The sequence below is a fragment of the Esox lucius genome, chromosome 3 (assembly GCF_011004845.1).
Source record: "Esox lucius isolate fEsoLuc1 chromosome 3, fEsoLuc1.pri, whole genome shotgun sequence".
In the NCBI taxonomy this organism is placed as follows: Eukaryota; Metazoa; Chordata; class Actinopteri; order Esociformes; family Esocidae; genus Esox; species Esox lucius.
In genome coordinates, this window is record NC_047571.1 from 16,606,145 (window position 1) to 16,633,590 (window position 27,446).

General features: G+C 44.1%; 4 protein-coding genes across 9 annotated transcripts in view; 3 read left to right on the forward strand and 1 right to left on the reverse strand.

The window, feature by feature from the left end:
• Window positions 1-6,618, forward strand: part of spidr (scaffold protein involved in DNA repair) — a 29,889-nt gene extending 23,271 nt beyond the window's left edge. The window contains exons 11-15 of the mRNA XM_020045116.3: window positions 1,548-1,703; window positions 3,841-3,928; window positions 4,104-4,244; window positions 5,001-5,060; window positions 6,054-6,618. Of these exons, the coding sequence (XP_019900675.2) occupies window positions 1,548-1,703; window positions 3,841-3,928; window positions 4,104-4,244; window positions 5,001-5,060; window positions 6,054-6,377 (769 nt within the window). The 3' untranslated portion in view covers window positions 6,378-6,618. The remainder of the gene's footprint in view (window positions 1-1,547; window positions 1,704-3,840; window positions 3,929-4,103; window positions 4,245-5,000; window positions 5,061-6,053) is intronic.
• Window positions 6,619-9,459: 2,841 nt separating this feature from the next.
• On the forward strand, window positions 9,460-19,704 carry mcm4 (minichromosome maintenance complex component 4). Of its 4 annotated transcripts, none has more exons than XM_020045110.2 (17): window positions 9,460-9,568; window positions 13,402-13,483; window positions 13,671-13,826; window positions 14,144-14,307; window positions 14,503-14,604; window positions 14,686-14,781; window positions 14,943-15,038; window positions 15,272-15,410; window positions 15,700-15,920; window positions 16,157-16,277; window positions 16,692-16,951; window positions 17,084-17,449; window positions 17,538-17,665; window positions 17,976-18,183; window positions 18,409-18,637; window positions 18,804-18,937; window positions 19,400-19,704. In XM_020045110.2, exons 2-17 carry the CDS (start codon window positions 13,420-13,422, stop codon window positions 19,490-19,492), a joined length of 2,577 nt encoding a protein of 858 aa, XP_019900669.2. In that variant the 5' UTR covers window positions 9,460-9,568; window positions 13,402-13,419; the 3' UTR covers window positions 19,493-19,704. The 4 variants fall into 4 exon arrangements, with proteins under 4 accessions (XP_019900669.2, XP_010884082.2, XP_010884061.2 ...); XM_010885780.4 differs by lacking the exon at window positions 9,460-9,568 and adding an exon at window positions 12,410-12,650 and having other exon boundaries at window positions 13,674-13,826; XM_010885759.4 differs by lacking the exon at window positions 9,460-9,568 and adding an exon at window positions 12,417-12,650.
• On the reverse strand, window positions 10,072-11,560 carry cebpd (CCAAT enhancer binding protein delta). The gene has a single exon (XM_010885738.3). The coding sequence runs from the start codon at window positions 11,303-11,305 to the stop codon at window positions 10,382-10,384; it is 924 nt and encodes a 307-aa protein (XP_010884040.1). The 5' UTR covers window positions 11,306-11,560; the 3' UTR covers window positions 10,072-10,381.
• Window positions 19,705-22,106: 2,402 nt separating the features above from the next.
• ube2v2 (ubiquitin-conjugating enzyme E2 variant 2) lies at window positions 22,107-26,425 on the forward strand. 3 transcript variants are annotated; one of them, XM_020040735.2, is made up of 4 exons: window positions 22,107-22,152; window positions 24,993-25,162; window positions 25,444-25,569; window positions 25,690-26,425. In XM_020040735.2, the coding sequence occupies exons 2-4, from the start codon at window positions 25,097-25,099 to the stop codon at window positions 25,834-25,836; spliced, it is 339 nt and encodes a 112-aa protein (XP_019896294.1). In that variant the 5' UTR covers window positions 22,107-22,152; window positions 24,993-25,096; the 3' UTR covers window positions 25,837-26,425.
• Window positions 26,426-27,446: the final 1,021 nt, after the last annotated feature.

A 27,446-nucleotide genomic window follows, 5' to 3' on the forward strand; every position in this document is an offset into this window, starting at 1 on the left:
CCTGAATGCCCTGTCTCAGTCCTGATTGGTTGGCTGGAGAATGATGCCGGACATGGCTGCCCTGCCTCTTCCCGCTCTAGCATGTCTGTGTGGCCAGTCATCGTCATTGTTGTCGTATGACACTCCTCTGGGTGGTTGTTTTTACGGACTACTTCCTGGGTGAGGACACTGTGTGCTATGAAGCCCAACGGCTTGGCGTGATGTGAATTGGAGGACACATCCCGACTGCTGTGATGTGCAGGAATGCCATAATTGTGAATTAGACATTGGGGAAGGAAGAGAAATCAGGAGCATTTTGTGGAGAAGCGTGTTCCTGAAACAAATAAAAAGTGAAGTGGTATGATGTGGGATTTTCAGGTGCCTTGAAATAAACACACACATACCAAATGTTTACCAACACAGCTCTTTTTATAGCCAGGCAGGTGTTTGGAATGTAGAGCAGTAGACTGAAAGTGTTGTTAGTGTCTTGGAAGTGTGTATGCTTGGATAGCCCAGCCCCCTTCCCTTTGCTCTCTGCTGACTGAGGGCATAGAGCAGCAAGAGCAGTGTTCCTCTTCCTAGTGTCTTTAACTGGTGGATATGTAGAACTGGAACAGTATGGGGGCTGTGTCTGAACTCCTATCTCCTTCTACCATCTCATTCTACCTTAACTAACGTGTCAGCAGGCAAATTATGCCAAAAAGGGTAGATCCTAAAATAAATGTGTAATGTTATTTTGAACGAATGAACTCGAAGAAACCAGTTGAGGGGAGGCCACGCTATCGTTTATCTATTAAATCAATTTCAAATCCTTATTGTTTTTGGGGTTCCTAATGAGAAAAAGCTGTTGCCTCCCAGTAACTTCCTCTGATGCCTCCCGGTAACTTCCTACGATGCCTCCCAGTAACCTCCTCTGATGCCTCCCAGTAACTTCCTCTGATGCCTCCCAGTAACTTCCTACGATGCCTCCCAGTAACCTCCTCTGATGCCTCCCAGTAACTTCCTCTGATGCCTCCCAGTAACTTCCTACGATGCCTCCTAGTAACCTCCTCTCTCTCTCTTTGTCTTCCTTCGTCGCTGGGAGCAGTAGAGAGCAGTGATGGAACAGCATGTCTTGTTTACTGGGCTAAAGGTCCCCTCTGTCTCAGCAGCTCGCCATTCAAACCAGCCACAAACCCTTTAACCTAAACACTCTTCACAATCGGTTGACTGCATTTGACCTAACAAGCCCCTAAACGTATAGAACTTCTAACAGTCAGGTTGAGAGACTGGGTTGTATAAGTGACAGCCAGGGGGCGTACCTGCCTGTGGCAACTCTAAGAGGAAAGGAGAAGAGGGCCGAAACAATCAAAACGGTTCCATGCAGCTGAGTGGCATTTAAAAAAATAATGGCTGGCTTGAAATATCGCCTTCATTAAGTAAAAGCCAGTATTGCAATTTCGATATAAATGTGTCTGTTCCAGGCTGTCGTTTCATCTGTGCTGTGTGTTCCAGGCTGTCTATTGTGTTATTTCTGTCTCTGTGTGTTCCAGACTGTCTGTCGTTTAATCTCTCTGTCTGTGTTCCAGTCTGTGTGCGCTGGTCCAGGACAGCTATGGGATGTTTAGCGTGGTCCAGCTCCGCCCCCTGCCTTCTGAGGACCTCCCCCACTACACCAGCAAGTGGGAGGGCCGGACCTGCGTCCTGCGAGCCATCAAAGTGGTCCAGCGGGTCACTCGGGAAAGGTGAGGGAGACTTCCTGCATGCCCTTTGACCTACCTAACCCTCAACTAAGGGCTGCAAACTGGTTAGCCGGCTGCGTGTATTCACTTTAAACCATTTATTAAAGATTTTGATGATGATTATAGTTTACATTCACATTTAAGTGATTTTGCTGACTTTTGTATCCAGAGCTTCTTAGTTTAGTGACTTAAACCATCATAAACACAACCCTAGCATTCAAGTGCCATGCTTTACACTCCACAAGACACATTTGAATTATAAAATGAATCTGGTGCTTAATAGCCAAGGCAGCTTTGAGCCTGAGGCTAAAGCTAAAAACAAAACAGGTGTGACCTGTGAATTCTTGATAACTGCCAAATGTGTCCCTGATGTTTCCACTGCCCTCTTTTAACTTATGCCTCTCAAGAACGTTCCAACCTGAGTTCAAGATGGCCATCCTCCGATCATTCTGCCATGTCACTGTCCCATGTTTACCAGTAAAATGATCCATTGGTGCACACACTAGACCTATCAGTTACCCTCCACAGTCAGGAGCTCAGATTAGTATGTTTGGCAAGCTAGTGTGAGGACATTAAGGAACCACTCTGTGTGCCAGACAGCATCCCATAATGCATCAGCAGGGGGCTGTCTACACACCCTGTGCACTGGGAGAGATCTGAGAGGGTTGGACAGGTGAAAGCAAGATGGTGACCCCCCCCCCCCTCCCCCCCCCCCCCCCCAGCCTGTCACAGGTCAAACATGTGAGATGGCCATAATATTTATTTCTCTCTGTCTTTCCCTCACTTGTTTCTCTTTTTGGTGTCAGGTCCGTTTTTTTGAATAGTTTTTTAATTATCTCTAGATACAATGGGACCTGTGTCATCTAAAAAAGAGCTCAGCTTTTGACAAGTCTTTTCATAGAACATTCTTTCAGAAATCTTGACGAGTCTTGACAGGTGTTTCCAGGTGCGTTTGGCAAACTTTAGATTACTGTTTTTTAACAACAAGGGTCCCGCGGAAACCAAGCGCTGCCTTCCACATTACTGACACTGTATCAGCAGTCCAGCTTGGTGTAGGCAGTAGTGAGGCCTTTTGAGGATACTTTGCTGCAGCACAACCTGGAGACTTTGTCATTAAAGGAACCATACATTTCTTGATCAGATAATTCTAAAGGGATCTGTGGGTGAGGTGATGAAGCTTGCCTGGGTCATATAACATGATCACAAATACCCAAGCATGACACATCAGAATGTCTGAAAAACAAGAGAAACGGTTTGGAATGGTCAATGTTCAGAACTTAGCCCAAATGCGATGTTCTGATAAGACCCATGTGCAGCAACTCACAAAGGTGGCTGAGATAAAGCTGTACTTTCTGCCTGACAAATCCTTTCAGGGATGTGAGGCTGATCAACAATGTTTGTTTGAAACTGTATTTCTTCACTTATATTTCTGTTTTCAAATACGGTTTTGCTAGACAATGTGGCATAACCAATAAAAAAGTGAGAATATAAAATGGAGCTAAAACCTGTTCACAGAACCGTATAAAGCTACAGTAAGGAACCCAGTAACAGGGGTTGTTCTGTGAAGTGAGCTCACCCTGACCAGTTGGACCAGCCTTGGCTGCAGAGCCAGTTCTGTACACAGATACCCTGTGATTAGGACCTGGGGAACTGGTTCCTCACAGCAGACAGGCAGTGGCAGCACCAAAAAAGGAAGAATGATGAAGACACCTCTCACGTACACTGGCTTACTGCAGGCCCTGAGCTCCACAAGGACATGGTTCATTTATTTTGCTGTTTGGTGATTGTGTTGGGGGTTGGTATTCCTTTGAAACAGTAACCTAGTTTGATTTTCTAGAAGGTGCGCCTCATCCACGCCTCAGGTAACAGAATTGTCAGTCTAAACGAGCAGAAGCCATACTGGTTTTTGCATGTTATTTACTTTGGGTATTTGCTCTGCACTTTTTAGTGTATTTTAAGATTGATAAAGATTGAAAGGTTTGTGTGTGGGTGTCTGTCGCACCAGTCTCGGCATGCTTTCTGTTTATTCAGTAAAAGCTGTCAAGTGCCATGTCTTAACAGATCTGGGATTTCATACAAGTGAAACCAACTGTGACATTGTTGCACCTCCCTCTCTGTTTTCTCCCATCATCATCTTCAGGTGTACCACGCTCTTCAACCTGATCGACAGCCTCTGGCCACCACTGGAGCCCCTCAAAGTACTTGGAGCAAAGGAGGGCGGTCGCAATGTTGGTTCTTTAATTACCTCTAGTAAATGGGATGTTGTTTGGACTGGTATTTAAGAAGTTGTACATATCTGAATAGATTTAAGGTTATATTGCAACATCATTCATAGCCATTAGAACAAGCAATTGCAAATGAGAACTTTCTGTAATGACTGTTTGTGGGTTTGGTCTGTTCTAGGACAGTAGGACAAAAGGCCCAGCCCCCAGTTTCTGTTACCTGCTGTCAGGCCATGAGAACTCTGTAGAGCCTATAGAGGGACAGCCTATATCGCCCCTATACCTGCCTCCCACAGAACAGACCCTCAGAGACATAACGCTGGTATGTAGTGGCAGAGTGACAACCCACTAACTCAACGGTTTGAAATACTTTTGTTTCTCCTCAAAACATTTGAGTTTGTTTATACTGGATGAAGTTTTTGTCCCCCACAATGAAAGGAGGGAGTGGGACTGTGGAGTGGGCTGTGTACACACGTGTCTCAGACACCAATGGCTCAGTTTAAACCAACTATGGGTGAATAACGCGTCTTGTCCTCAATGTGGCATTTGCTAAATTACTAAATGATTTGCTTAATTACTTGAAAATTGGTACACAGGTCCCTCTCCTCCAGCATTCTGAATCTCAGGAAAATCACTGACGCTACTTCAGACAGTGCATGGTCTGGGACATGAATGTGTGCAAATTAGTCAAGGATATGTGTATCTTTTCAACCGTTGGTACACATGTTGCAAACACTGACAAGACTCAACAAATGCAAGGACATCCATATTAACCACACAGTACTACTATGAACTTTGTATCACTTGATCTGTTTGACTCAGTGATGACATTTCACACACATGCTCATGAATATCTAAGGATTATGAATCTTGCTAACCCGCATGATATATCGGACAACAATGGCATGATTCTGACTCAACATGGCTGATTGAATCATCTTTGCGTAGGGGTCGAGCATTTCTGAAAATACTGATGGGCCCAGAGGGGCAGTAAGTCGTTAGTAGGAGACAACACTGTTCACTGTTGCCACGTTTCCTTTTGCGAGAAAGTTTTAACAACCTGCGATGTCTGTTTCAGTGTGAGCTCAGCGGTCGTCGCTGCAGCTTTTTGGCCACTGTTCTCCACAAGAGGATCCAGGTACTTCACAATGCACCTTGGGTTTAATAATGACACGGTGTGACTGAGAAAGTGTTCCATAATATGTGCCTTATTGTAGACATGTAGATGTGACAATGCATAGTTGAAGTTGACAGGAGTGGAATCCCGCCTTGCTCTGATTGACAGACACTGGTGATTAGTAGGGAATCATTTAAATTGACTGTTGATAAGACTGATGTAGAGAGCTGCCTTCACTATCTGTATGCATACTGACCTATCTAGCGGGTGTTCCTTACAATCACTCAGTTAAACCTTTGCACTTTGACCAGTGGGGGGGGGGGGATAACAGTCCCGAACAAAGCCAGTGACGAAGTCCAATGCTTTCAATAAGTGACTGTCACTCATCAAATAAATGAATCTGAGCCAACAGAGCCATGTTTTATTTCACCCTCAGATACAGAAAGTGTTAGATCACGAAGACATTTGAGAAGTGTCTTTTAATTCACTTACAGCTGTAGTTTACAAGTTAGCTTACAGTCTCTCCATCCCCATTCTCTCTGTCTCTCTCCCTCAGCCTGTGTCTCTCTCTCCCTCAGCCTGTGTCTCTCTCTCCCTCAGCCTGTGTCTCTCTCTCCCTCAGCCTGTGTCTCTCTCTCCCTCAGCCTGTGTCTCTCTCTCCCTCAGCCTGTGTCTCTCTCTCCCTCAGCCTGTGTCTCTCTCTCCCTCAGCCTGTGTCTCTCTCTCCCTCAGCCTGTGTCTCTCTCTCCCTCAGCCTGTGTCTCTCTCTCCCTCAGCCTGTGTCTCTCTCTCCCTCAGCCTGTGTCTCTCTCTCCCTCAGCCTGTGTCTCTCTCTCCCTCAGCCTGTGTCTCTCTCTCCCTCAGCCTGTGTCTCTCTCTCCCTCAGCCTGTGTCTCTCTCTCCCTCAGCCTGTGTCTCGGTCTCTCTCCTGTCTGTCTGTCTGTCTGGTGAATATGCATTAATGGCTGTTTGTGTTTGTGGTGACTGATATCCCCGCCCCCTCTCTCCCTCCAGTCTCAGAGTGGTGATGTGGGTCAGAGCCCGGGGGAGGTTTGGCTGATGGTGACTGACCCCAGTTTGCAGGAGGAGCCACAGCCCGAGGGGCCACTGTGGAGACGAACGCAGGCCGTGTGCCTGACCACTTCCTGCGTGCTCACTTCCTCAGTTGCCATGGCAATAAGCAACCCCACCCTTGGCGCTTGTCTCTTGTCATTCAGAGACGCTGTCAGGGAGCATGGTAATGTCGCTAGCCTGTCATCTTGTGTGGTCGTAAAACATCCAAAATCACTGGAGCAGTGTACTATCAACCTCACACCTTGGCAGATATCTGAGAGATAAAGAGAATGAAATTGGCATAGAACACACTACAGGACATCTGGAGTCACATGGTTGCTGCTTCTCTGACACGGTTCAGAATGTAAGCCCCTCCAGCGTCATGTCAAAGTGTTTGCTGTGTGATGCTGTGATTTGTCTCCGTGTTCAGGCGTGATCCTGTGTGTGGAACAGACTGTTGTGCAGCTACAACCTCTGTTGTCTGTGCGGCGCTCAGAGCCGGAGAGCATGGCGGTCCCAGGGCCACGGTCACCCCGCACGGCCCTTCCCTGGGCCTTACCAGAATCTGCCCGGCTGGACCCTCTGAGCTCAGAAACAGAGCCCAACTCTCTCTGCACCTTCTCAGGTCACTATGCAGAATACCGAACGTCATATTCATTCACACCTGTGGCATGACAGTCGCACTCTCTTTTCCTTCAGTTGTTTTGCAGGCTTGACTTGAACGTTGCTGTATTGTTTGCCGGTTGGTGTTTTATACTTCCACCGGCAGAGGGGACTTCTTGTGGTTAGGCGAAGTCATCATGCTCTTTCCGCTGTTGTTCACAGTTTCCCACAAGCAGTTTAGCCACTGATTCTGACAACATTTCAGGGCACAACAATATAGCTAGTTAAGGACTGTTGAGTAGAACGAATAAAGGATTTCTACTCAGAAATGTGTAGATTGTGGAGTACTTTGTGAGTACATTTAAAATGGTTTGTGTTGTTTTTAGTTGGTTAATACGTTTGAGTAAATGTTCTCGAATGCCTCCTCATCCGAGTGAGGATGATGTGAATTTTGATTAAGTGATCTAATCGAGCAAGAGTACATTAAGCCAGTAAGATACTGTCTCTATACAGTCTATTTGATATGCAATGGGGGAAAGTTGAGTAAATCAAGATGACTTGCATCTGTTAGCACCTTGTCACACTAATGAAGTCAAAGGTGAAACAATGAGCCCTTTGGATTAGTTGTGGTGGCCCACACTGGTTGTTCGTGTTGGATCAGCTGGTGGAAGAAAGACAGCAAACAACAACGCCTGTTTCACTCTTCACATCACCGAGTCATGCTGTGCTGGGGTATTAGATAGTTGCTGGAACCTAAAAATTGAAAATAAACTTTGGTTCATATGCATAATTCGACCAACACAGCTCTGCTTGGTTCTGTAGTGTGAAAAGCACGCAATGTATATTTATTTGCACTCTGGCTGCGTGCCTGGCTTAGTGTGAAGTTGTGTATCAGTTGGAAAGAATGTGTCTATGTTACAGATGGTGTCTGCGAGTGAGTGTGTGTGGGCCAACATTTTAAGTTGTTAGCTGAGATTTCAGATTGTTTTCATTTAGTTCAGGGAGTTAACACTTGCTATCCTTATTGACTCACAGATAAGAATATATGGGGCCTAAAATGACCCCCAAAAAATTACAAATAAATTATTCTTATTTTCGTTCTGACCTTCTATCTCTTGCTTTCAAGCCAAACCACCATGGCCTCAAGAAGATAGAAATGGTTACATCGTCAAGTCCCAGTTTCCTCCCACACAGCTTGCCTTTGATAGCCTGTTCAGTGAGTGTGGTGTCCTATAGTTTGTTTCCCCGTCTAGTGCTGATGGTTGTGTTCTTTTGGCAGGCATAATCGTTGGTGTGGATGAGGACACGGCCTACACTTGGCCAGTGTGCAGCCTGTGTGGGAGCGACCGCTTGGAGATGTCACCCCCGAGACCGTAAGCCTTCATTTCACCTGCACATGAGCTGGAGTGAATGAGCCTAATGAACGGATGAAATGTTACTGCTTCTCCAAAAGAATGATGACTTCCAAGAAATGGCATTATTATGGTTGAAATTCTGAGTCATTCTTTGTGTGATATAACACTTGGTTTTCCCCAGTAAAGCATTCCATTGTTTGGCTTGTGATTCGCTGGTGGACCAACCAACCATGAAGGCCCAACTTGATGTGTTCGTGAATTGTTCTACACTTAAGGACTGTACTGTCAAAGTTAAGGTGAGTGGAAATGTTGTTGGGTGTATGTCTGTATTTTCAGTGTGTGAGATAGCAGTGCATAACCGTATTGCTTAAAAGGAAGATTTATCACATCTTATCTTAATCAGAGTGTGAGCTAAAAACAGTATATTTTCACGTTCTGCCTACTTCTGTATTTCCCTGTAGTCCCCCTGTCAAATATAGTCGTCTCAGATTGTATCGTTACGGTGACATGAAAACGCCCAGACATAAAGACCATGCTTATGGCCTTCATCATCATAAATGGATGTGCAGTTTTGTAATGGAGACGATAACAGTAAGACAGTTGTGTTATGGGAACTATTGTCTGCTGTTTTCCAGCTCCAGCAGAGCACCATCATTTCCTTGTTGAACTCTGCAACGTCCGACCATGTGGTAAGCCCTCTCTCCTCTCCCATATAACACCACTGACCTGCCTTGTGTTGAGGTGTCTGTTACCTATCAGTTCAGTGCACAGGTGAAGGCATTTGGATCCTCTCCTGGCTTTCTGCTGACCGTGACAACGCTGATTAGTGTAATGTCTTAACAGTTGTGTACAGGCTGTGATAAGAGATCTGTTTAAGACGGTGACCTGACTCACTCGTAGAGCAAACACCTTATGAGGAGCCAGACAGTGGTAGTGTTGCCAGAGTTGGATCTATCTCGCCCTTTAATCAATAACCGTGATTATCACCACATTGCACCATCTGAGCCATATATCTGAATAAATGACTCATACTGTCTGCCCATATATACTATCTAGTGTTCATAACCTCAAATCCAGCATTGAGAATCTTGGCAGAACAACAGTTCTGGTTAACTGAAGTGGGTCAACACCACATGCCTATATTGACTTTCTGCTCTGGATTGGAATACTCTCTTGTATTTTTTTTTCACCCTGAAAAAAGATGTGCTGGAATAACGTTGAGATTTAATGGTTAGCTTAGACCCAACTTTTGTTATTGAGCTTGTCAAACTTGGATCTTAAACTAGTTTCATGTTATAGAGCCTTTGTAAGTATTTCATTGTCTATGTGCTGCAGTTCCCAGGTTATGATGTAGAGAATGTGTTGGGGAAGGAGATTGGCCCCCTCAGTTCTTATGTCCGCGTGGTGACCAGAAAACCTGCTCTGTGGATCGGCCTGGAAGAGATCGAGGCGGTGAGGAGTGGGACCCCATGAAATCAATCTGTAGGACAAAGAGGCCTCCACAGCCCAGCCCCACAGGTTCTCTCCAAACACAATAGCTAAAAGGGGGGGGGGGGGGGGATGTGTGTGTTACTGATCACTTATGAGCTGACAGCCCAAGGCTAGAACTGACAGGTCAGAGAGATGCAAACATCTGTCAAACCTGTCCCACATGGGGCCAACTGGTGAATGTGAAATATGTCTTGCTGTAAATAGAAACACATTTCTGTGTTTCTTTGAATATCTACGTCCTAATATATCTCTGAAGATGAATGGTGCTTGTGTGGTGTCAATAAATGATGTATTATATGTTAGTGTACTTGTTCAATTTTCTGTCAACAATTTTCTACAGAGGGGGTGGTCTAACTTCCTCAGAGGTAGATCACTGGCAACACCAGGTCCACAAACCACATATTTACCCTGCCAGGTTATTTATAATCACAGATGTGTACTAATAATATATATTCATCCCAAACATACTCATAGACCAGTTGATTTGTATGACTTTTCAGCACTTTTATTAGAGATTCCATATAGACAAATATTTCAAGTTGTTTTTATATAAACTACATAAAAATTTGAACATGCGTTGTCTCTTATACAAATGTTTTAATTATAAAACGTACCATAACTGGTATAACAACATGTAAATAGAACTGGTAAAATAATTTAATATAAAAAAAAAATTCCCAAAGGATTATGGCAGCAACATGGGAGTAGGCCTACGTTTCCAGTACTATTTCCAGTGCCATAAATGTAAGCTTGTTTATAATGCATCTGTTACAGATGGTAATAAAAGTCTATGTTGAGGTATGTATTTCAAAAGTTCAGTTAATGAGAAAGTGACTTTAGTCACCGGCCGTCCCCAACTGTGGACCCCAGAAACGAGGAGTTCTGTTTGGGAAGCTGCTTGAAGAAGTCCCTCAGCCCATTGAGCTCACGGGTTAGCTGATCGATGGTTTTGTGTAATCTGTCATTCTCTGAACCCAGTTCAAGCATCTTTTGCTGCATTTCCACGTTTCGTTGCTTAGCTTTGTCCCTGCTTTTCCTCACAGCGACGTTATTCCTCTCGCGTCTCTGGCGGTATTCTTGGCTGTACCTGTCAATATTCTTTTTTCCCTTTTCCTTGCCGACCTTCCGAGGAGATGACTGGGCTGAGCTGAGACTGGAGTGGCTTGAGCGGGGCTCTGGGGTCGTTGGTGGAGTTGGTTGCCCCATGGGAAGGCTCACAGAGGTCTGTGCGCAGGTTTCGATCTGGGAAGGTAACGACGACGACATGTCACTGTCACTCCAGTCCGACTCCTGCTTTACCGGTGCACTGAACACGCCCTTGTCAAATCCACCATCCAGTTTCCTTTGGAAATCTTTTTGGCTTTCGACTACGTATGCGTTGGTTGAACAGCTTGACAGCTGCTGTATGTTGCTGGACGATGCAGTTGAGGTTGGCATGTAGAAGTCTGCCTTCTCTTGCTTCACAGTGTTGAATAAGTCAAGGAAAAGTTCGTCGTTGCAGAGCTCCAGGTGTGGTACTGCAGTCATCGACTCGATATAGGAGCTGAAGTCAATGGCACTCTCATCGTCGTACATTGCAGAGGCTGTGCTTAGCTCGGCCATGGTGGTGTCATCGCCTGTACCCGTATCACCTCTCCCGGGTTTGCAGACCCCCTGGAGACCGCTGCTCTGCTTGGTGTCGTAGAAGTTTGTAGGCTCCATCGCCCAACTCATGTTGCATTGTGGAGACACGCACTGGGAATCCAGACTGTATATATCACACATGAACTCTGCTTTCTGTCCTAGTGGGGTCGGACGGCAATGGATGTCGATAGCCAGATGGTTGGAATAAGCTTGATACAATTTTACAATGTATCCCGCTTACTCAGTATTCCTGCTGCTTCTCTTCTTTTCCACAACCTAGCTTCTTTTGCGTGATGTTTAGTTTTATCGTAAAATAGTGGCGCTATAATCAATGTAGGTTAAGTCTTCTGTATCGAACTTCTAGCTTCTCTGAGTCGTCCTTATTTCGCGGAGTGTAATTTGTATCTTTCCCCGGCTTACGTCAATGGTTTACCACCCCCTTTGACAAGCCAGTCGAGTCAAGTTTGAATCACGTGGTCTGCGTAGCTCCGATTTGAGGAAAAAAGGGTGTGTGCACATGCCACCCTTTTTAGTGTATTGACCATTGGTATTGACAATCTCACAATTTCATGCTGCGTATGTAGAGACAAGATTTACAGGCACCATCAATCACATGTAACATTTAAGTCTAATGATATCTCAGTTCATATGACATTGTGGACAGTGAAAATGTTACTACCTAATATATCTAAGAACGTTTATGTAGAGATCGGGAGCATGTGTCTAGAAGGTTCGATCTTCAAAATGCATGGCTTTAGATCATACTAATGATGTCAAAAGTGGTCAAAAGTTAGATTCATGAATAGAAAGAAATCGCAACGAAACTACATCATCTTACAAACAGTGCCTTGGGGTTTGCGAAGATAGAACTTTCTTGTTGCATTGTATATTAATATTTATGACTCTGGCTATATATTAACCTTTTTGTTTTCTCATCTTCACATGTGGAAGGACAACCGAAATGTATTTTTTTTATTACAATATAGCTGGGGAATGTAGATTAATTACTTACAATAATAGGGTTAGGGTTAGGGTTCCCATTTTGTATTTTACTAACACTTCAAATTCAGAAATTATCTGCACATGTTATGACCATGACACATGCGACACCTTGTGGCAACATGTCATACTGACGTACCTTAGTGGAATATGTTGGGCGAAACGAAAACAGAATAATAGGGGTTCAGAGATCTTTTAGGTGAACAAACAGTTTTTACTTTGAAAGAATGACTGAGCTTAAAATAAAGGTTAAATACTTTTAAGAAATACTACTATCCCTGCATTTGATTAACAATTTTAACCATCGTATTTCCTTGTACAGCTAAGATATTAGTGACGGACCCCTAAATGTTAAAACGGTTATAGTTCGCACGCGTTATGTTTTAGTCTAGCTATTGGTAGAAAGTTTCCCGGGAACGTGACGTCATAACCACAGTTTCGCGCCAAATTCATTGGAAGCAGCAGATCAACTCGCGTTATACAGAAAGTAAGACAATGCTTGTTACTTTTTATTGCTCCATTACTTAAAAAAATTAAACGCAATTGACTGATCTCGTCGTATTTTAAAGCAAATCTAAATTGTGTGTATTCAGGAGAGTTAACACTTGATCGTGCAGTAATATTGGTCTTTCCTCGGCTGGTGTAACCAACGTTGTCATTGCTGTCTTAGGTACTGTACAGTACTGAAATGTAATTTCGTTCTATCTTTGGCCATCGTCTTCAATGTATATCATTGTTTTTTTGGGGGAAAAAAGTTTGGATTATGTTTAAACTATCAATATTATATTTCTTAAACTCTTCTGGTTCTAGCCAGCTAGCAGGAGACATTGCAAGTGATTAGACAAGTCGAAAGGATGCTAGTACCTAAGGTTATACAATGCGAATATATCGTGTACGCGATATGTACGGTACTTCGAAGAATCTTTGTTTTAAACGCGAACGATTATTTTACCGGTTAACAAACATTACTAGTGGGAGGTTATTGGAAACACAAAAACGTTTCTTTCTCAATCGTAAAACATGCTAAATGTATATTAATACATCGATTAGGATTTTATAGTAATTTGAGGTGTCTACAGCTACACATCCATGTTATTGCTGGGACCTGCACTATTTAGCTATCGAATAATCCTGTTTTGTGTGTTACTGCCTGGTGGAAATGTGTAGTTCCTCGGCTGGGGGCTGAGTAAGATTACGAAATTGCTTATTTAATTTAATAAACCAGATTTTATTTGTAGGACCTGTGATCATTCAGGATGTCTTCACCTACATCAACTCCCGGTGGACGGAAACGCAACAGGAATGACATTCCTGCCACTCGTAAGTTAAGAGCAACTAGTTCTGAGAGTACCATAAGCAGTAGTTTACAGATTGATCATGTACTCTTTTACAATGATATTCTACAGTCGTGTATTTTTAAATTCTATGTAGAACAACTAGATACTTTTATAGATCCAATGAGGTGAAGGCAGCCTTCGCAAATCGACTTATTATTTTCTGCATATAGCAGGCAGTATAGGCTCGACATCCCCTCCTTCCCAACGTCGACGAGGTCAGGATTCGTCTAATGCCGATCTCCCTGCAATGCCAACGTCTCCAGCCACAGACATTGCCAGCCCTACAGTCCACGACACCTCTCTGTTCTCCAGCCCACGCCGCTCAGGTAACCACAACACCAAAGTTTAAAGATTGTTAAAGAAAAAGTTTTGCTGTTGCATAAGTTATGATAGACAGAAACCTTTTCTGCGGTGCCAATGATCTGGACTATCCACAAAGCAGCTCAGAGTAGGAATGCTGATCTAGGATGCATTTTAACTTTTTAGATCATAATGAATTGGATACATATTAATCCTAGATCAACACTGCTATTATGATTTGTGGATACAGTCCAGATCCAATGTACAGCTGCATAAAGAACAGTATCTGAAAGACCTTCTGTTCTGACTCAGTCATGTCAATATCCTTTCCTCATCTTTGCAGTTCTTCCTAGTGAGGTGGATATGAGCTCCCCTCTAATGTATGGGACTCCTAGCTCCAGGGTGGAGGGGACCCCCCGTAGCGGTGCGCGTGGCACCCCAGCCAGACAGCGCCCTGACCTGGGCTCCGTCAGGAAGGCCCCCCAAGTGGACCTCCACTCTGAGCCTGTGAGTAATGAAACTGTCCTATTCAGGGAAGAATGTAGTATGAGAGTTGGCAACAGCTTATTCAGTATAGAAGGATATTCTTGATCTGAATCAGCTAGTACTGTTTTTGACTTACAAAGTCCATAGAACATCTCTGAAAGCTATACAATAACATTGTTAGGAAATCTACCCACTAATTCAGTTTTCTCCTACCAGCCAAGTGCAGATGGAGCAGTAGCAAGTGAGCCGTCAGTGGGACAGAAGCTGGTTATATGGGGAACTGATGTCAACGTGGGAACATGCAAAGAGAAGTTCCAGGTATGGTGGGATTTTATTTATGGTGGGGAAAATAAACAACTGTAATTTGTCTGAAGGCTTTTATTGTTTGTTTCCCCAAAGAGATTCCTGCAGAGGTTTATTGACCCAACATCCAACGAGGATGAGAATGCTGGTTTGGACCTGAATGAGCCTCTCTACATGCAGAAGCTGGAGGAGGTAGGTCCCCTCTCCCCATGTTATAGTCCAATATCAAACCGAGGACGGTCATTGAACGGTCCTTCCATGTTTGATTTATTTCTGAGTTCCATGTTAGTTCTGCATAATTGCGCTATTTATTTAGCATTGATGTTCATTTTCTATTTCTGTCATCCCTCTAGATCAGTGTGGTTGGTGAGCCTGTGCTGAATGTAAACTGTGGCCACGTTCAGTCCTTTGACGCAGACTTGTACAGGCAACTCATCTGTTACCCCCAGGTAAACACGCAAGCACCAGATGGTCTTTCGCATTAATATTTAGGGAGGATAATGGGCTATGAATGCAAATGTACCTTTTCCCCATTATGTACTAAAATCAATTTGTGATGACTAGAACCAGCTGTTTGCTGTAATGTGCTGCTTCTTTCCATGGGCATACCCATACCAGTTAGCTTAATAATATGGCCTGTCCAATCCCAATGGTCCTTGAGGATATTGCTTCTCTATCACAGGAAGTCATCCCTACCTTTGACATGGCTGTCAACGAGCTGTTCTTTGAGCGTTTCCCAGACTCCATCTTGGAGCACCAAATTCAGGTGCGTCCGTACAATGCCCTGAAGACCAGGAACATGAGGAGCCTGAACCCTGAAGGTAATAGACTCTGTCATCTGATGGATGTGTGGCTTCTCTGAACAACACATGCAAATTAGTTGCAATGAATCATCTGTGGTTCCTCCAGTGGTATTCCTGTTTTAGTTTTCTTCAAACCTTTTAGCATTTAAACATGCAGCAGATGGGCTTAAGGACTGTCATTTGTTTAATTCCTCTGGGCAAGCCCATTTAAGCACATCTAAAATGTTCAGAACCAAAACCCTTTCAATCCATATCTCGTACTAATCTGCTCAGCATTTAATGCAAATCTCCTGTGTCCCCGTCTCAGATATCGACCAGATGATCACCATCAGTGGCATGGTCATCCGGACCTCCCAGCTGATCCCAGAGATGCAGGAGGCCTTCTTCCAGTGCCAAGTGTGCGCCTTCTCCACCCGCGTGGAGGTGGATCGTGGCCGCATCGCCGAGCCCGCAGTGTGTCGCCACTGTAACACCACCCACAGCCTGGCCCTCATCCACAACCGCTCTGCCTTCTCCGATAAACAGATGGTGAGATCCGGGGGGGGGGGGGGGCTCTAGGCCATCTGTAAACGCAGGACGGGACACCCAGCGGTGGTTGTTCTACAGGGAGACGGTCGGACCACTTTCAGGGGGATGATTTCATTATCTCGGGTGCTGCTGGACCGAAATGGTGACGGTGGTTCAGTAGGTCTGTCAGGTCTGGTCCTGTACGCCAGCGGTGCATCCTGGGGTGTTTTCCCTGATTGTCGTGGTCTCCTCTTCAGATCAAAGTGCAGGAGTCTCCGGACGACATGCCGGCCGGCCAGACCCCCCACACCACCGTGGTGTACGCCCACAATGACCTGGTCGACAAAGTACAGCCCGGGGACCGCATCAACATCACCGGTGAGCCGTGGTTTTGACCTCTGACCGTTGTGGTTGTTCGATACAGGATGGCCGGCAAGGCCTAGGAAGTTGAACGTTACCTCGGGCGGGTCACGCGGAAACCAGGCAGTCGATTCGCTCGTGACACGTCACTCAAACTGGTCTGGAATCGCTGTCAAGATGTCTAGTACGCACCCTCAGTGGAGACAGCCATGTTTTAACTAAATCTATGATATAGGCTATACTGATTCCTAACATGCCTAAACTCTCATACCAAATCAGAACTAAAATGTGTATATATATATACACACACACACACACACACACACACACACACACACACACACACACACACACACACACTGATGTGATTTTGTGCCTTAATGCAGTTGGAATAAGACGTGGTCCCATTGTCGCTGCTAAATCCCACCACAGGTATCTACAGAGCGGTGCCTATGCGCGAGAACCCTCGCCAGAGCAACGTCAAGTCGGTGTACAAGACCCACATCGACGCCATCCACTTCCGTAAAACCGACGAGAAGCGCCTTCATGGGCTGGATGAAGAAGCCGACCAGAAGCTTTTCACCGAAGAGCGCGTCAAGACGCTGAAGGAGCTGGCGGCCAAACCAGACGTGTACGAGCGCCTCTCGTCTGCCCTGGCCCCCAGCATCTATGAACATGAGGACATCAAGAAGGTAAGGTTTATCTGCGGTCTGTAAACCTTTGGCACATTTACTTGTTAACTAGTCTCCTCGCTCTAATGTCTGTATTAAAGGTTTTCACGTTTGTTCCCCGGCCCCTTCTTAAAACGGGATCTTTTCTCCTAGGGCATTCTTCTCCAACTGTTCGGCGGCACCCGTAAGGACTTCAGCCAGACGGGCCGCGGTAACTTCCGCGCCGAGGTCAACATCCTGCTCTGCGGAGACCCGGGCACCTCCAAGTCCCAGCTGCTGCAGTACGTCTTCAACCTAGTGCCCCGTGGCCAGTACACGTCCGGGAAGGGCTCCAGCGCCGTGGGCCTCACGGCCTACGTGATGAAGGACCCGGAGACCAAGCAGCTAGTGCTGCAGACCGGGGCCTTGGTGCTTAGCGATAACGGGATATGCTGCATCGACGAGTTCGACAAGATGAGCGAGAGCACGCGCTCGGTGCTGCACGAGGTCATGGAGCAGCAGACCCTCTCCATTGCCAAGGTTATTACAGTTGTTGTTGTTGTTCTGAAAGTCTGTTAAGAACTGTAAGCAGGCGGAGTCGCTCATTTTGTTTGTTTTCTGCGTGCAGGCTGGAATCATTTGCCAGCTTAACGCTCGCACCTCTGTCCTGGCTGCAGCCAATCCAGTGGAGTCACAGTGGAACCCCAAGAAGACGACCATTGAAAACATTCAGCTCCCTCACACGCTGCTCTCGAGGTTGGTGAGAACTGTTGGTTCAGCAGCCTTGGACTCTGAAGCGTGGCCACTTCATTGACAAGATGTACTCACCACTAATAGCTGGGGGGGGGTCCCTCCTAGCTATCTTCAGGTGTGATGCACTAACTGAAAGTCACACTGGGTTAAAGGACCCGGTTGCTTTAGTGATGATCACTAAAACCCAAAGGATGTATTTGGCACTAATTGAAAATGCACATTGTGGGCAACAGAAGAACAGCCCTCAAAATACAGATGCCCAGTAAGATTTGACTGTCTGACGTTAAATGTTTTGTTATTTTCTTCCCTCAAGATTTGATCTGATCTTCTTGATGCTGGATCCCCAAGACGAGGCTTACGACCGTCGCCTGGCTCACCACTTGGTGTCACTCTACTACCAGAGTGAGGAGCAGATCGAGGAAGAGCTCCTTGACATGGCGGTGCTGAAGGACTACATTGCATACGCGCGTACATACATCAACCCCAGACTAAATGAAGAAGCCAGTCAGGCTCTCATTGAGGTACGATAGGAATTTAAAAAACTTTCCTAAAAGGGGTTGTAATACAGGAAGTTCAGGACTGGATATAAGTGCCGGGCCAAAAACCACATGCTTTAAGGAGCGTCTCACTGGTTCCAGAGAAGACATTTACGAGTTCTGACTGTTTGACACTTTCTGGGGTTAAAATTGCGCTGAAAAATCCTGGCAAAGCTTTGAAGTGTCAGGTGCTGTGTTTCTGTCGTTCAGGCCTACGTGGACATGAGGAAGATCGGTAGCGGACGAGGGATGGTGTCTGCCTACCCCAGACAGCTGGAGTCCCTGATTCGCCTGGCCGAGGCCCACGCCAAGGTGCGCTTCTCTGACAAGGTGGAGACCATCGACGTTGAGGAGGCCAAGCGATTACACCGTGAAGCCCTCAAGCAGTCCGCTACCGACCCCAGGACAGGCTTTGTGGACATTTCCATCCTCACCACTGGTATAATGGATTTCATCTATATATAGTTCCTTTGGGATTCATGATGGCTCTTTTAAATACCTTTCTAATGTCTGCCATTGTTTAACGTTTAGGTCTGTTCAAATGTGGAAGGTGTTTTGTCCCATATGGTGCCAGTATTAACGTGTTGGATTTTTCCTCAACCCAGGAATGAGTGCCACGGCCCGTAAACGGAAGGAGGAAGTAGCCCAGGCCTTAAAGAAAATGATCCAGTCCAAGGGGAAGACTCCTGCCATGAAATACCAGCAGCTGTTTGATGACCTCCGAGGCCAGTCTGAAGCTGTAAGTACTAACTCCCTGCTCTGCTTTTCCTATTGATGTGGACTAAGGAAATCACTCTTGACAAGTACCTGATGAAAATTGAATATTCATGTACATTTTAAGATGCGTTCTGGGATTCTTGACTCGTGGTGGTGAAAGTGTTAATGTTGAGCCAAAGCGCGTTCATGGACATTATGGACAATGTCCTGTATATGCAGATGGACCCCATGTCATCAAAACCACTCGTTCAAACGTGAATTTCACGGCATGATGGTTACTGCTACTTACAGATTAGGCACATTTAACCTAAAATGGGAGGTTTAAAAAAAAAAATAATATATATATATATATATATATATATATATATATTAAACATTTTGAGAAAAGTCCCAGACTGCTTCATCAATTGGAGTAAGCATGTCTTCTCAGTAGTGTACTATTCTCTTGTTTTATTCCCCCTCCCCCCTCCTATTTAACCTTCAGGCAATAACAAAGGACATGTTTGAAGAGGCTCTGCGGGCCTTGGCAGATGAGGATTATCTGACAGTCACTGGAAAGACTGTTCGTCTCCTGTGAAGAAATACGATCTCCCCCTTTTCCTTGTACAGTCACTTATTTCTGTAGCAGCGACTTCTTGTGTACTTGTGTACTGACCTGTAAAAAATTTAATGTTTGACCTTGTTAATGTTGATGACTCTGTAGGGACTGGCATTTTGTGTCATGATTACTGATAGTGCCAGGATGCGTTGATGATATGGTAAGAAATAAAGTACTACTTTTGTATGTCATTTGGGATTTTCCAGTGTTTGCGTCGTCTCTTGTCATTTCCTGTGACCGAGAACTTGTGAAAATCAAGTGTTCAGCAAGAGGCAAGCCAGGCAACATTCCAACCAGTCTACAACCTGGAGCAAAATGAACCACCACTGCCATCACGACTGTTGGTGAACGTCCAGCATATGACAAATTGAATGACCCTTGGGACAAACCTATTGACGAGACCTGAGTAACTATTTCTTTGCTTTACAGAGTCATGGTTGAATGAGGATAATGACGTACTTCCCGTAGGTTTCTGTACACTGACCTGGCCGAAGGGCAGACCAGTAAGAAGAGGGAGGTGTTTGCCTCAACTGCTGGTGTGACTGCTATGGTTAAGTCTCAACTTTGCTTTCCTGAGTTAAAATACCTTAGTAAGCTGCAGACCATATTATCTACCAAGAAATCTTAAAAATAATGCTGTATGTGTGTATATATATATCTATCCCAGAACTGATGTTGGCATTCGGAGCTATATGAAAGATTGAGTCCGTGTGAGGCAGAGTTTATATTTCAACTCTGAAATCACTCAACTTCAATTTGATTCTAAAATGGTTAGGGTAAGGGACAAGCATTGTTCAAATGTCAACTTGCAACCTGTTTCAAAGTTCCATCCTCTCCATTGAGTCAAACTATCATTTAATTTCTGCCTTCAGGGAAGATCTGCGCTCGACCTGTTTTAGTAAGTGACACTCCAGTGTGCAGTTAATGGACACCTAGGAGCCAGTGACTTTAATACAGTGAAATAAACCTATTTACTTTTAGTGACCTGTAAGCTGTTCAATTAGAGGTGAAAAACTCTTGATCATTTACTATAGGCACAAAATGGATACAAGGCCCTCCCCAGCTTAATGCCTACAAGCAGAAATTGGAAGATGGCTGATGAAAAGCTGTAAGTCTTATGAACAAAGACTGCACTAGGGAACACAGTTTTCTGCTTTATGAGCACATTAAAGGTGTCCAACCTATATTAAAGGTAAAACTTTGACTGGCTAAAGGGCAGAGCTACTGCTGTCACAGAGTCACGCATGACGTCAAGTGACCAATAAAACCGGCACGCCGGTTTTGATTGGTCAAAACAGCTTTTTGATCAAAAAGTGATCAAAACAGCTTTTTCCCTTAAAAATGGGCTTGCAAGCAATCCCAAACTACAAAGAATCTGTAGCTGTATGCGTCCAAACCATATGAGCATACCAGACATACTCAACCTTCATTCCAACCATAGTCCCTGTGCCAAAAAAGCAAAGTCAACATGCCTAAATTACTATCATCTAGTAGCACTCAGATCAGATCTGGGACTAAACATTCTTCTTCTGCAGCTAGGTCCTAGACTTCCTGATGATGACCCTCCTGTGTATCTTCCATACCTACTCTTGGTTCACCCATGATTTGGTAATGTGTGAATCCACATCCATCATCAAATTTGCTGACAACACATTCTGGTAGTTTACATTCTGTTTACTGATGACAGCAATGCTGTTCTGCCTGAAGGAAGAGGTCAGGGAACTGGCATTGTGGTGCCAGGACAATTATGTCACCATGACAAAGAAGCTGGCCTACAGGTAAGTAAAGGGGAAAAAATGCCACTATCCACATTGAAGTGGCGGAAGTGGTAAAGACCTTACGCTTTTTGTCTGAGTCACCTATAAACTATGTGGACCAAAGCTACCAGAATGATTCAACTGACCCTACAAGGTCCACAGCCTTATAGCTTTCTCTTCTCCCTGTTGATTAATGTCACCCACCTGGCGTCCTGGGTTTAAATCAATCCCTGAGTTAAGTTTAAGGGACCAAGATATTTAAAGTGCACATCAGTGACTTACACCTTCACAGGGCGAAAATATTTGCGATAGGTTTACAGCTGCACCAGTGAGTGTATTTTGACAAGCTGAATCACTGCATGATATGGCAACTTTAACACTTGATAGCAAGGCTCTTCAGAAGGTGGTGCAAACCAGACTGGATCAAATCATCACTGGATCAAATTAGACACTATCCAATACCGCTACACCAGATGGTGTCTGAAGAATGCCTTAAAAAAAAAAAGTCCACCAGCCACAGAATATAATTTATACTACCACGCACATTGACCCAGTTCCTCAAGCCTGTAATCGACAGGACCTTGCAGAGCTTCTGCCCCCACGCCATGAAACCAACATATTATCCAGTGTCTTCTCAGCCTTTTTTGTCAATAAAAATCACTTTAGTAGAGGCTACATTATTTTAACTAAACAAAACATTTTAGTTTGGCAAAATGAAATATTTATTATTTCACTATCACCAGTTGAAAAACAGGGAGGGTTTAGGTTGTGGGTTTTTCTACAAACGTATCTTGTATGATTTCTATTTAACTTCCCTTACAGGATTTTCCTCGAACTTCACGTCCTCCAACTTCAAAACTCCAATATGACAAAATCCTTAGGGTAAGTCTTGTGTTTTTCTCTAGGACTAATCTACAATCAAATTAAATCACGTATCTTTATAAAGCCCTTTTTAGCAGTTGTGCATTAGTTACGAAGCTCAAAAAAAGAAAATCACAGAAACAAAAGCGCATTAGCCCGGAAAAACACCCTAAATGGAAGAAACCTAAAGAGGAACAGCTCAGAACGGCAGACCATTCTGTTCCGGCTTTACTAGCTGAGTAAGCTACTAATATGTCATCAAGCCTATTTCGTAGCAGTATGCAATTAGTGTAATGTGCACCGCTACCGACTGCCCCATAGAAAGACCACCTTGTCCGCACATGCATCTTGTCTTGGTATGGATTAATCAAACCCTGTATGTAGTCGAATACAAGAAGGAACCGGTGAGATCGGTTTCTGCATAAACACCTGACACACCCCTCGTTTATAGTGCGGTTATATTATCGTGATGTCACTTTTTGTGTGCTTCTGGATTTGGCTGAAGAAGATGGCGGCCTCCTCAGGTTTGTTTGCTTCACTCAGACATGTGAAGGTTTTATTTATAATTTAGCGTAATAGTAACTAGATAGGTCGTATTTTTGGTATAGGTTATTAATTTGAAAACTGTAAAAAAAAAAAAAAAGATTCCAGAAGTTTCAAACGTTTGCAGAAAAGTGGTCACCAGGGAAGTGATGGCCAACGTTTGTGTTGTTAGCTATATATCAAAATTGAAAGGTGGTGAATTCCCAGTCAGTACTCTTAACTTGGCCACACCAGACTTCTCTTGTATGGGTTTTCATCACAAAGTTTTTCACTAACGACTCATGATTTACTATGAGACTTGTTAGCTAGCCTATCCCTGAGTATCTTCATTTTAGATATGGTTAGAACGTTACTCAGCCACTACGGTACCTGCTAGCTAACATAGCTAGCTAGCTACGGAACGTTAGCTTGCTTGGGTATTACTGTGCAGTGCGGTGCATACTTTTACAGTGGTTGTTGCAAAATATAACAATTAGCTTGCTGGATAAAAGTTCGTATTTTAAGGACGTTAGTTATTCGTTTTTGTAAATTTGATAGTTTCTACTGCCACACCCAGATGCATATCATGCTGCAGGAAAACTCGCTAGCTAAACTAGGTAGTTTAGCGGTTGTGCAACTCCACACCATAGTCAACTCCACAGCCCTATCCCGACACGCCTGATGCCCAAATTGATTACGTGTTATGCGCAGCTACAAAATTTGAATGGATTCGTTTAAAACAATAGTACTAATTATGCAATGGCACCCCTTCGGCCAATGAGACCAGGGGTGTGCTTATTCCGGCAAACCAAACGGTTTAGTTGCAAAACGTTTAGAAACATAACGTTTACTCCAAACACTCGGAAGTTTTTAGTTGTTCATGTCATGTATGGTCAGCAAATTTTCGTTGGGAAGAGATGTATATAAATAGCGGAAACAAGTATATAAATATTTGTTTCCGCTTATGAATTAGTTTGGCTGTTCTATTTAAAAGGCAATCAAGTTGGTTGGAACTCTATTTTTTATTTGTTTCCCCTTTAGCTGATGCTCTAATCCAAAGTGATATACCATGCTTTATTGATTGCATACATTTTTATCTATCTGTTGTAGTACATATTGGTTTTATAACATTGAGATAAAGAGGAGATGGATTAGCCAATTGGAAGCTAGGGACTATTAGATGACTGATGAGGGCCAGTTTGGAAATGTAACCAGGACACGGTTAACACCCCTACTCTTACGATATGTGTCTTGGGACAAAAATATGGCCCTCACATTTTTTGGATGTGGACCATTGGGATATGATATTTAGATACAAATTGTTGTATTGCCTGTTGGCTATCCAACACCACTTCCAGCAGAATCTGGTCTCCCATCAAGGGACTGAGCAAGGCAGACACGGCTTTACTATACAGGCAAGACAGTAGTTGGATGTTGGGTGCTATGCTGCTGGCTATGTTATCTGCATTAGAGACCAAGCGATGTGTTACACTGGTTAGCTGCTCTTGGACGCACCTCAATACACTGTGCACTTTTGAAACCCATTGGGTTGGTACATTAGCTAACTGGCAGACTGACATCCAGATATGGACAATATTGCATGTTATTTCTCTCACCTGTCGAAAACAAACATCACTTTTTTAAATTTTGCTTACAAGTTTTAACTTGTGCTATGCAGTTGTTGTTGGCATACTCTTGCCAACAACAACTGATTTTCAGGTTGACTGACTTAACCGAATACATTTTTTGTCTCTTGACTGATGTTGAAGACTACATATATATTGATGCTATGTAGACCAGGACAGGATTGTAGCTGTGCTGTTTGGTTTGTCCTTTTCTTACCATAACGGAGTTGGCACTGCCAGGTGTGAGTGTGGCAGTGGATTTTGATGAGTCATGACCGTGATTGCTACATTTAATTACTTTCATAGCTAAGCACATTTCTGCCCATGCAGAATGATCCAGAACACAACACCCACTCAAAATTGCTCATAGGGAAGGTTTCGAATGCACACTTCTCATATTCTCATCTACTTTTCCAAAACCCATTGGGTAAGAAATCCCTAGGTACCCCCACCTTCCCTCCCAGTGGGTTTGAGAAGGGAATTAGGATATAGCAAGGCAGGAGTATGCAATGGAAACACTCTCTTAGACATGAGCAGAAGGAATGCTGACAGTTGGCTTGCTTGTTTTTAGCCGCAAGCAAATATTAAGGTCAAAGAAGTAGTTTCACATATTTCAAATCCATGGTATGATATGAAATAGGCATAGTTGTGCACTGCTGAACAGTTTTGCCTGCTACGATACCCGGTATTCTAACTCAACTCCTTTTCCTGTAGGAGTTAAAGTTCCACGTAATTTCCGCTTGTTGGAGGAGCTTGAAGAGGGTCAGAAAGGTGTTGGAGACGGGACAGTCAGCTGGGGCCTGGAAGACGATGAGGACATGACTCTGACCCGGTGGACGGGCATGATCATCGGTCCTGCACGAGTAAGTGTGTCTGCAGGAGGAGTAAGTACGAGTGTTCTGCGCGCCACATGGCTGCTAGCCTTTGGCACGGTTACCCAGCACATACGGCTTGATTGCCCCGCCACCTGTGTAACGCAAGCGTCTCCATGGCATTTCGTGTGTGTGTGTGTGTGTGTGTGTGTGTGTGTGTGTTCCCCGATGCTCAGGGAAAAGTTAAAAATGCAATAACATTTCCCTAAAGGTACGGATGGTTATGGGGTATGTACAGAATGGGTCACTGTTGACCTTGCCCTGACCAAGCAATTTTTGTTTTTCTCTTCCAGACTAATTATGAGAACAGGATATACAGTCTGAAAGTGGAATGTGGTCCAAAATATCCTGAATCACCACCGATTGTTAGATTTGTAACAAAAATTAGCATGAATGGCATAAATAATTCCAATGGGATGGTAAGTTTGTTTGAACTGCGGCTCATGCATACATTTTAATTATTAGTGTGCTAAACGTAGCGTTCTGGTGAGTGGTGCTCATCAAAGGGTGTTCATTGATTGATTGTATTTTTTTCTCAGGTGGATACACGTAGCATACCAATTCTATCTAAATGGCAAAATTCTTATAGCATTAAAGTTGTTCTTCAAGAGTTAAGGCGTCTCATGATGTCCAAAGAGAATATGAAGCTTCCACAACCACCAGAAGGACAAAACTACAGCAATTAATTGTTTATGGATTGTTTACTTTGGTCCCCTATTGTCTTAAACCTTATTCTCTTAGAAAGTATTGTGTAGGCCTTTAATTCAAGTATGGAATGCTCACACTGCTATTCCAGTGATGTAGACTGAGAGCCAGGCAGGACGTTCATAACATGGGGCATTCCTTTTAGTTAGCATATGCTCATTCTAAGATGTCCCCACTAAGAATGAAGATACCATTTGAAGACCACAAGTGCAAAGTTTGTATGAACATTAGCTTTAAGATTGTGATGTATCTCGTTTGAGGCACAAAGTGGATATGAATGGCAGGGCACTAAAAGACTTGAGATGTGTGTATGATCGCATGCTCTAACTAATAAAATGTTTCTAAGTCACATTCTAAATTGTAATTTAGTTGTTTAATTGGAATATAATGCTCAAGGTTAAGATGTAGCAAAATTGTGACAGATTTTTTGTGTTTTTGACACTGTTATTCTGTTCTGCAACATACAGACAGTTAAGTCTGAAAAAAGTCACCCTTACATTTAACTTCTGGTGTAAATGATAAATGTATGACTTGTGATTTTCTGGCATTAAAATCACTGTCTGAAATGTTGCATATTGGATACATTTTTACTAATGGTCTAATTAAATATCGGAAGGTCCTGAATATGTTGTATTGACCGGTGTCTTAAATGGCGGGTTATGATTATTATAGGTCATAAAGTTATGTTACTCCATCTGAGGTGCTATAATTGCCTGGGGACATACCCTAATAGTATACTACTGCTCTTATCCATCAGTATAGAGCCACTCTGGTCTACTTTTTGCCCCTGCACTGGCTACATGTTTTTATATCTGGAAGATGGGTGAGTGAGCAGATGATAATAAGTAGACCAGAGACCGCTTTTTACCTCATGTGAGTGTGACTGACGAACTGTACCCCGATCGGCCCTAACATTATGACCAGTGAAGTGAATAACACTGATACACATTCTGGTGAATCATGTTTTCTTATACATCACGTGGATGGCTGGGCACGTGTGCGTTGCTTACCTGGAGAACACATGGCTCCAGGTAATGCATTATGGGAAGAAGGGAAGCCGGCGGAGGCAGTGTGATGCTTTGGGCAATGTTCTGCTGGGAGTGTTTGGGTCCTGCCCTTCATGTGGATGTTACTATGACACACGTACCACCTACCTGAGTAGTGTTGCAGACCATGTGCATCCTTTCATTGCAACGGTATTCCCTGATGGCATTTGCCTCTTTCAGCAGGATAATGCGCCCTGCTAAACTGGTTCAGGAATGGTTAGAGGAACACAAGTTCAAGGTGTTGACTTGGCCTCAATTCCCCAGACCTCAATCCAATCGAGCATCTGTGGGACGTGCTGGACAAACAGGTCTGATCTATGGAGGCCCCACTTACAGGACTTAAAGAATCTGCTGCTAACGTCTTGGTGCCAGATACCACAGCACACCTTCAGAGGTCTAGTGGAGTCCATGCCTTGACGGTCAGGGCTGTTTTGACAGCAAAAGGGGGAACTACACAATATTAGGCAGGTGGTCATAATGTTATGGCTGTTTGGTGTAAATAGTGCTGTGAAAAATGTCTCGCCCCCTGTCTGTTTTGCGCTGGA